At 34.5% G+C, this 10010-nt stretch overlaps 1 protein-coding gene across 2 annotated transcripts in view; it reads right to left on the bottom strand.

Annotated features, from left to right (window-relative positions):
• Positions 1 to 1326: 1326 nt before the first annotated feature.
• CTSS (cathepsin S) overlaps positions 1327 to 10010 on the bottom strand; it is a 45158-nt gene continuing 36474 nt past the window's right edge. For both annotated transcript variants that reach the window (XM_037826068.1, XM_037826067.1), the window contains exons 8-9: positions 9429 to 9531; positions 1327 to 1775 (exon numbers count right to left, since the gene is read on the bottom strand). In XM_037826068.1, the coding sequence (XP_037681996.1) occupies positions 1676 to 1775; positions 9429 to 9531 (203 nt within the window). In that variant the 3' untranslated portion in view covers positions 1327 to 1675. The remainder of the gene's footprint in view (positions 1776 to 9428; positions 9532 to 10010) is intronic.

Below are 10010 nucleotides of genomic sequence, written 5' to 3'. Positions count from 1 at the left end.
AGTGCATTTAGAATAGACCACTATCTCTATTTCCATCAGCCCAAAAGGAAACCCCATACCCCATTCGCTGCTCTTCCCAGTCCCTGACAACCACCAGTCTGCATTCTGTCTCTATAGATTGTAGAAATAAATGGAGAACACCCAAATGAGAACAAGCAAAATCTATTTATTCAAAGCTTGCCATATCCAGGGAATTTGGCAGAGACAAAAAGGCAGGCAGAGGAGTGGGAAAGCATTATAGTATAAAAAAGTATCCTCTGATTGGAGGTGGGCTAACTAGAAGTACGGCATTCTGTGTGATTGGTTAGGAGAGCATATTTGGCTTTCTCAAGTTGGTCTTAAGTTGGAAGTGGGGTAAAAATTAGGGAAACTGTCAGTTATTGATTAAATCCTGGCTATTTTCTGTTGATTGTTACTGGGATTATGGTTTAACTTCCTGGATTGGTTGTTGGAGCTAGTGGTTAGCCTCCGGGACAGGTTGCTGCAAAGAGTGGGTCAGAATTCCCTGGTCTGTTTGCTACAGATAGTAGTCAGAGTTGTCTTCTCTTTTGTTCATTTCTCTGTTCAGTCTTTCTGGATTTATCTATTCTGGATATTTAATATAAATGGAACAGTGCAATATGTGACTTTTTGTGTCTGGCTACTTTCACATACCATAATATTTTTGAGGTGCATCTACTTTGTAGCACATATCAGTACTTCATTCCTTTTTATGGTGGAATAATATCACATTGTAGAGATATATGACAATTTGGTTATCCTTTCATCTGTTGATAGACATTGGCTTGTTTCTACGGTTTTGCTATTGTGAATAGTGCTGCTATGAACATACATGTACATTGTTTTGAGTAGCAGTTTTCAGTTCTTTGTGGTATATACCTAAGAGTGGAATTGCTGGGTCATATGGCAATTTTATTCTTAAGTTTTTGAGGAACAGCCAAACTATTTTCTACAGTAGTAAGGGAATATTTTTAAAGAAATACATTTTTGCTATTTTTTTCGGTTGGTTTAATTATTTACTAAAATAAAACCCTGGCCAAACTATTAATGACTAGTAAAAATAACTAGAACTAGTATATTAATTGTTGATCATTAAAATAATCCTTCTAAGTGCTTGAAAACAGATTGTCTTTTAAGCATTTATTTTCTTTAGCATAATTCGTTAAAAACATTTATTAAATCATTTTATGAGCAAAGATGCAATCTGAGCCTTCAGGACATTTATAACTTAATATTTTCTTCCATCAAAGTTGCGATACCTGGTCACCAGCATACTACAATTTACGTTCTAAGAATGTAAGGAAAGAATGGTATATGGCAATGATATAAATTTGAAAAGACAGATATTTATTAAGTACATATAAATCCCAAGTTACAAAAGGATATTAGAGGACTTAAGAAAACAGAGTATAAAATAAGACAAGGTTAAACACAACAGATTATTTTAGGTCAACCCATTCTCATACAGTTGTATCTATAGTACATTATCGATTTACTTATCCAACTTTTTTCCAAGATGTGCAAAGTTAAAAAAGTAGAAGAGTCAAATTATGTTTTTTAATTAGTGCAGTAAAAATACATTGATCCTGATACACTTATTTCTACTGGCTATAACAGGTAAAATTAAGTTGAGAGAAAGTGGTTCATCTTTCTTGTTATAAAATGAAGAAATCTTCTAGATTTCTGGGTAAGAGGGAAAATTAGCAATCCCACAATGATTTCCACTATTTCTTGCCATCCAAATATACCCATGGTCACCAAAGTTGAGGCCCCAGCTTTAGAAAAAGAAATAACACAAAATTACAAATGAATAAAATAAAATCATGTTATCAACTTTTTATCCTTTAGATTTTTCTCCTAAAAAATCTATACATGAAAAGAAGTAAAACAAAATTAGAATGAAATAATATAATACTTTCCCTAGGGCTTTTAGACAATTTTCAAAGGAGTTTGGAAGGCCTGTAGGACTATATTGGTGAATAGAATTAAGGAAAACAATAAAAGGTCCATCCCAGTCCTTTAATCCTTCCTTTAGGGAAATGAGTATTATTGACCTTCCCAAGGCCCCTTCTCTAAATGTTTTTGCGTAATAGGATCACGGGTGATTATTTCCTGTCAAACTTAAATTCCTCTAGGGAATGCCAATTAAGAAATATTTTTGAGCAATTACTATGGAAAAGGCCTAGGGGAGGGGATTCTAAGATTAGTAATAAAAAGCAGAGCCCTAAAAGAGTTTTATGATCTTAGAAATTAGACTTTCTTATAATTAATGATGTCAAAAAATGGAATATGCTACCCTTCTGAGGAGGTGAGTTCCCTGGCACTCGAAGTATTCCAGCACAGGCCAGTTGCATAACTTGTCAGAGATGTTGCAAAAAGAATTCATGGATCAGATAAGGGTTAGAGCAAACCAGTGGTTCTCTCACTTTTTAAATTCACGGACATAGAAACTTTTTTAAAATTTTCAGATTGATGTAAAATTGCCCCCTTTTTATTTAGCAAGTATGGACACAGTAATATACTATTTACTACCACCATCATTTTGTAAAAGAAAGGACATTTTAACACTGAAAACAAAAATTCAGAGGACATATGAGTTGAATAAATTTAGATTTATGAAGAACTCATCACAATATTATTTTTCTCACTTTGCTACAAACAAGTGAAAAAAAACTACAAGATCCTTTTAAGAGAAATGATTTCTGATTACATTCTGGGACTCTATAATTGTAGGTATATAAATAATTATAATATGAGTCAGAATTCACTAAATGCTATATCTAGGATACAAAATACTATGAATATTTAAGATAAAGAAATCACATGGAACACAAGAATGGCTTTACCCAGGAAGTAACAATAGAGATGAGAATTTAAAAATGAGCAGAGATGATGAAATGCATTGTCGATGAAGGGAGAAGCATAAATAAAAGCATAAAATTGAGAAAATACCTAGTGTGTTTGGAAATCACCACAAAATTCAATTGAAGGGAAAGCTGGATATCTTTAGGAGATAAAGGGAAAAGAGGATGGGAAGCTGGTCTGGGGCTCTGTTGTGAAGAGCTTGGAACAGCAGGCTGAAGAGCTTGTGCTTTAGTTCCATAGGCAAAGGGAAGCCATTGCAATTTTTTTAAACTTTTTAGGATTAAACAATTTCAGGATTACAGGAAAGGTGCAAAAATAATACAGAAACAATACATAGAACTCTGTGGTAGTTTGAAGCTGTTCTGTATCCCAAAATCATGTTCTTAAATTTAATCCATTCCTGTGGGTGTAAACCTATTGTAGGTGGGATCTTTTTATTAAGTTATTTCAGTTGAGATGCGATCCACCCTATTCAAGGTGAGTCTTAATCCTCTTTATAAGAGGATAAAACACATAGAGATGAATTTAAGAGAAGCTCACAGAAAGAGCTCCAGAGAAGCTTAGAGGAAGCCACTGATGTTGGAAGCTGGAAGCAACAAACCCCCAGAGAGAAGGACTGGCAGACGTTGCCATGTGCTTTGCTATCTGATAGAGGAGCCCAAGTAAGCTGGTAGACGGTCTTCAGAGAAGGCACCATCCTGTTGATGCCTTAATTTGGACATTTTTCATGACCTAAGAACTGTAAGCTTGTAAACTAATGAATACCCATTGTAAAAGTTGACCCATTTCTGGTATATTGCATTTCGTCAGCTTTAGCAAACTAAAACAAACTCCATCAAACCCCCCACCCAGATATTCAGATTTATCAAATATTAGCATGTTGTCACATGTGTTATTTCATCTATCTATCTTCTGTACCTTTTGAGTGTATGTTGCATATACACTTGTAACGCTCAACATTTCCATGTATATTTCCTGATAACAAGGACACTCACTCATATAACCGCCTTAAGTACAGCTATGAATTTAAGAAATTTGCATCACTAAAGCATACAGTCCATCTTCTAGTTTTTTCAGTTATCCCAATAAGGTCTTTTTAGGCATTTTCTCCTTCATTGTTAGATCCCATCCAGGTCTGACAATTGCATTTAATTGTCATCATCTCTAGTTTCTCTCTATCTCTTTTAAATTGTGGTAACACGTATACAACATAAAATTTCCCTTCTCAACCACTCTCAAGCATACAATTCAGTGGCATTAGTCACATTCACGCCATTGCAAATTTTTGCTCAGGGACTCAAAGGAAGGTTGTTTTTGCTTGCAATGGAGAAACTAAGAAGTGCTGGTTTATTGCAGGAAGGCAAGAGGCATAAATTACAAGGGCTGTGCTTTAAGTCTTAAATGTTCTAGTTATCAGCCACTCACTTGACACTTTTCAGGTCTTATTTTTATCTCTCTGTGCCATTTAGCATGGTTGTCTACTCCCAACTCACTTCTCTCTTTGCTTTAAGATGCTACTATGTCCTTATTTTCTCCTCTCTCTGGTCACTTCTTCTCAAACTCTTTCATGGGCTACTTTTTTGCTTCCTTTCATTTAATTGTCACCGCCCTGTTTAAAATCCTTTAATGGAGTCCCATTTCCTTTAGAATAAAATCTGAACTTCATTTTCACCTCTTAGCACTGGATGCAGTATATCTAGTTTGTATTCAGTTTGATAAGCAAAAGAAAAACACTCTGTTTTTGCATATACACTTGGCCTATCTTATTATACATAATGAAAGTATTCCATAAAATTTATTACTATATTTACTATTAGAATATTATTGAGGGCATGGTTTTCTACATTGTACTGTGTTCTCTTTATAGGGACACATAGGAGGATTAATAATAATACCAATACTAACCATCATTTATTGGATATTTGTGTGCTACGTACTATGTGCTAAGTACTTTACATACATTATTTTATTTAATCCTTATACTAATCTTGAGGTTAATATCTGTATTTTACAGATGAGGAATCTGAGAGTTGAAGTTAAATAATCTGCCCAAGGACAGGAAAGGGAGCTAAGATTCTAACCAAGGTCTGACTACCTTCTTAGTTACTGCTTTTACTCAACATGCTAAATTGTATTATATGAAGAAGCTAAATACCCATGTCCAGAAAGGGAAGAAAAATTCAGGGACATGGATCAATGTTATACACATTCCAGAAAGATTAAGAAAATATATAAAAAAGAGGCCAAATAGAGGAAGATTCCTCATTCTTTTACTTGAAGTTAAATTGGCAGCATTGAAAATGATATATAATATAGCTTCTTAAAAAGTCAACAAGAACAAGCTTGATGATCTAGGAAGATTTTGTTTGATTTTACCTCTGTGGAATTCATGTCCAGGTCCACTTTGTCCTTGTTAGGACTTAGTACCAACAAAAGCTGTTGTCTTTTATTATTTGGTCCCTGCCTATCTTGCATCTCTCACTCTAAAAGTCACTTTATACCACAACTTTTTAAAAACTACATGCAGTTCCCCTAACTCATTTATTTTCTCTCACTTCTGGGCTTTTGCACATTTAGCTTCCTCTGCTCTGATTGCCCTTTTTCACTTGATTAATTCCTTCTTGCCCTCCAAGATTCAGTCAAATAACCTCTCTAAACAGTCCTCTCTGAAGGCTACACCAAATACTTCTGTGCATCTGCTGCAACTTATGCATACCTCTATCTAAGCATTTATCACATTTTATTGCAATAATCTGTACATGCACTTACCTGTTTCCTTGACTCTATTAAACTATGAATATCTCGAGGGATGGTTAGAAAGACTGTATTTTTTATCACCAAATACCCAGTATCTAGCACTGTGCTTAGGATGTGTTAGGTTCACAATATGTATTTGTCTAATTAATGTATGAATGAAGATGCAAAAATGCAAAAGAGACTATCCTACCTTCAAGAGCTTACATTCTAGTTACTGGAGCAAGATTTACAGAAAGGCTATAACACAAGACACAATGTACTAACACTATAATGGAATTTATAAAGCATTGTTAAAGCTTAAAAGTTAGAGAAGCAATTTTGAGTAAATGAATTGGAGTATGGAGGAGATAGCAGTTGAGGTAGGGTGTGAAGAATGGATAGGATTTTTAATGGTTTTTTCTCATTTAAAAAAGTAATAACTTGCTTGTTAAAGGTAATTTGGAAAACACATAAAGATAGGCAAAGACAACCATTATTAACAATGATTATTAATTCTTTTTAGTTCTGTAGTATAAAGGGAAGTTGGCATACTATTTTTAACTTTGTAATTATATTGTATATAAAGTTTGTATTCAATTATTTCCCATTTAAACATATATCCCAAGTATTTTACTTGGTTATTGATAAGTGTATGAAATATAATTTATAATGCATGGAGTTAATTATATCATAGTTTAATCTTATCCCTATTGCTAGGCATTTTTGGTTGCTTAGTGTTTTTCACTATAAAAGAATAATGCTACAATTTATATAAATGGGGTAGGAAGTTTCCCCCATAATTATGATTATTTTCTTCATATAGATTCCAAGAAATGGAAATAATGGAACAAAGAATGTAAGCAATACAAAACTTCTTCATTCATATTGTTAAATTGCTTTCATGAAGGTTTCTAACAATTTTCTCTCCCACCAGAACGTACAAGAGTTCCCATTTCGCCATAGACAGGTGGAATTTCTGTAGGCAGCAATGACCTTCAAGGAAATTTCAGAAAGATGAAACAATAGGAGTAAAGAAACAGATAAAGGTAAGTACTCTGTAAACTTAGGGAATGACAAGTAAGTAGCTCATTGTGGCCAGAGTGTGTGTGGGTATGAGAATACAGAAAAAGAAAATCTAGGAAGTTATATTGAAGGCAAGATAATGGAGAACCTTGAATGCCTGGCCAGGAGTTTGGACTTTATTTTGAAGACAATGGTGAACTATTTAGAATTTTGAACATGGTTGACATGATCTATAATTTAAAGATACTACTACCGCTGGGTGAGAATGGAATCTGGATTAGAGCAGGCCTATTGGGAATAGAAAAGAGAAAATAGATATAAAAAATGACTCAAAGGCCAACTAGACAGCGGTGTACCGATTGAGGGAGAGAAGGGGAAGCCCAAGATGATACCCAGGCTTTGATAACCTGAGGGTGGTGCTGCATTACCCAAAATAAGGACTGATTTTTCCTTGAGCTTATTCTAAAATCCTTTTCAGGGGTTGGGGAGAAGGAGAGGTGGGATGGAGGGAGAGAGAGAGAATTTGATTTTAGACTTTTTGATTGTGAGAGTGTGGTGTGTGTGTGTGTGTTGAGTGGTGGGTTGGTGAGAATGTGGATTTTTCAAGTGGAGTTGTCAAGCAGGAAGTTAAATACAGAAGTCTGTAGCTTAGTAAAGAGGTAACTTTTAGAGATTGTGAACAGGGTATCATCCACATAATGGCAACAGTTGAAACTCAAGGAGCAGATTGGTTTGGTAAAGCAAACTCTAATAAGGGATAAGTGGAAGAAAATAATGTAGGAAATGAGACTAAAGCCAATGTTGAAAATGAATCAAGAGAGTGCTATGTACTAGAAATAAATGCAGTAGAGAGTTTATAGGGAACAGAAATCTGCCACACTTCTGTGTCATTGCATATGCTTTTTTGGTCATTGAACAACTTATTTTTCTCCTCCAATATACAGGCAATTTCATCATCTGAAGACTTAGGGTAAGTAGTGCCTTCTCTTCTCTGTGGAGCTTTAGGCAGTTAGACATCTCCTCTGTGGCCCCATAGCTACTTAGACATATATAATTATTCCGTTTGAATTGTATTTTATTGTTTTAAAATATATCTTATTTCCCACCGGACTGTGAGCTCTTTCAGGAAAGTATGGCTTCTCATTAATTGTTGTATTTCCAGGGCCTAGGTAATGCCTGTCATATTGTAAGTATTGATTCATTTAAAAAAAAAAAAAAAAAAAAACTATTACTGGTCTAAACCCAAGTTTATCAGTGCTATGAACAGGTTACAAATGAACCAAGATATTGATCCCATCAGCTACTTTCCCAATGGGCCAAACAAATACCATTTTCTATGCATGCCACAACATGAAAAAGGTAGGGAAGTGCCAGCTAAACATAATTACTTTTTATTTGTTTGTTTATGATTTGTAGACTACATACTTCAAGTAAAGATTTGAGGGGAAACTTTAAATATGCTTAAAAGTCTCAACTCTTTATATTTCCTCCCTCTTTTCCCTCTAGTAGCTACATTCCTTTTGTTTCTGAGTATATAGATGTCAGTTCAATTCATGTATTGAGGGGCCATTATTTGTCAAGTACCATACTGAGGATACAAAGATAAGACATAATCTCTACTCCGAAGGCATACAGAATTTGGAGCCAAAATTATGTAAATATACATTTAAATATAATGTATAAAATGCTTGGATCCATTATGCTTAGGCCATTTTGGGAAAAAGACATTTTACTCAGCCTGAGGATTTAAGGAAAATTTTCTGTAATACATAATGCCTGAACTGGTTTTGAAGGAAAAGGAGGAAAAAACAAAATGAGGAGAAAGATTTTTCCAGGCAAAGGAAACAGTATAAACAAGATATAATGATATTTAAGATAAAATGGTATATATGGGAACAAGAGTGAAAAGTGTGACACCAGGTGGCAGAGGTGAGGCTGGCAAGGCAGGCAGGGACCATGACACAGAAGACCTTGTCTTCTCTGCTAGGGAACATTAATTTTATACTGAATAATATTAAGTAGAAGAGTTATAAGCTCAGACTCACATCTTAGACAAATCATGTTGGTGGTAGTATGAAAAATGGATCTGAGAATAAAGGAGACCAGTTAAAAGGCTACAGCAATAATCCAGGCAAAAGATGTTTGAACTAAGGCAGTAATAGAAGAAATAGAGTGGGAACAGGAGCAAGGATAGATATGAGGTAAAAATTAGTTGGATTTGCTATTAATTGGATCTGGAGGGAGAGAGGGGGTCTAGGATGAATCCATAGTATCTAATTGGATGACTCTAATGTGTTGGAGAGGGTACTGAATTCTTTGGACATATTGAATTCAGAGAGACTAAGATATTTGTAAATGGATACATCAAGATAAATAATTCTGAAGTTCAGGGCAGAGGTCAGAGCTAGAGCTAGAGATTTGAAAGCCATCAGCATACAGGTTATAGCTGAAATCATAAGGATGGAATGATGATATCCAAGAAGAATATAGAATAAGAACAATGGGCCTTGGGGGAAAATACCAATATTTAGGGAGTAAGCAGAGGAAGAGGAGTTCATAAAGGAGACTGAGAAAAAATGATCAGAGAAGTATTGTAGAGGATAAATTATGAAAACAAAGTGCTGGAGGCAGAATAGGAAGTGAAAAAGAGGCACTGATTAATTTAGAATGTCACGCTTTGTAAGAAGCTCAAAATGTTTATTGTCATATCATTGTCATCATCATAATCACAAGAAAACATTTACTGAGGCCCCCTCAAATTCCTGATTTTAATTAAATATACATTAAAGTGAGAATGTGTTTACCTGTTTTTCACAAGCCAGTAGTCTTTCCCATTAAGTGTACCATAGCCAACCACCAGTACACCATGATTCACAGTCTGAGTACAGGATGGGTCATAATAGACACCTGAAAATAAAATATGGGTGGAGAAAAGAGTCTATGGTATGTGAAAATAAATGACATTTAAAAATGGTATTACTTTTTATTAGACTGTTTTGGATATCTGGCAAGGTTAATTAAAATGCTAGGAGCACATGTTTAATTAATTTAGAGTTCACAATTCTTTTCCACCAATGCTATACTTACTAGTTTTCCTCCCAAATTTGGCATCAATCCAATCATAGTTCCCTAAGAAATCTTTTGATAAACTGTTACCTTTTGCTAATTATTTTTCAGTTATTGTATTTCTTTGCATATATTCCAAAATTGTTCCATATATTTTCATCCTTTACTAGATTAAATGTGCTTTAAGATGAAGTTTTAAAAAAAGATTATAGCCTTCTACTTTGTCTACTGCTTGGGTGCTCAGGAAATATGTTGAGTTTTGTCTAGACTTTCTATAAGCCTCAACTGAAAAAAAAAAGTGTTAGTTGCTCCTCCTTGTA

This window comes from Choloepus didactylus, chromosome 2, assembly GCF_015220235.1.
Source record: "Choloepus didactylus isolate mChoDid1 chromosome 2, mChoDid1.pri, whole genome shotgun sequence".
In the NCBI taxonomy this organism is placed as follows: domain Eukaryota; kingdom Metazoa; phylum Chordata; class Mammalia; order Pilosa; family Megalonychidae; genus Choloepus; species Choloepus didactylus.
The sequence above is the reverse complement of the archived record's forward strand: the minus strand, read 5'-3'. Positions and strand labels throughout refer to the sequence as shown.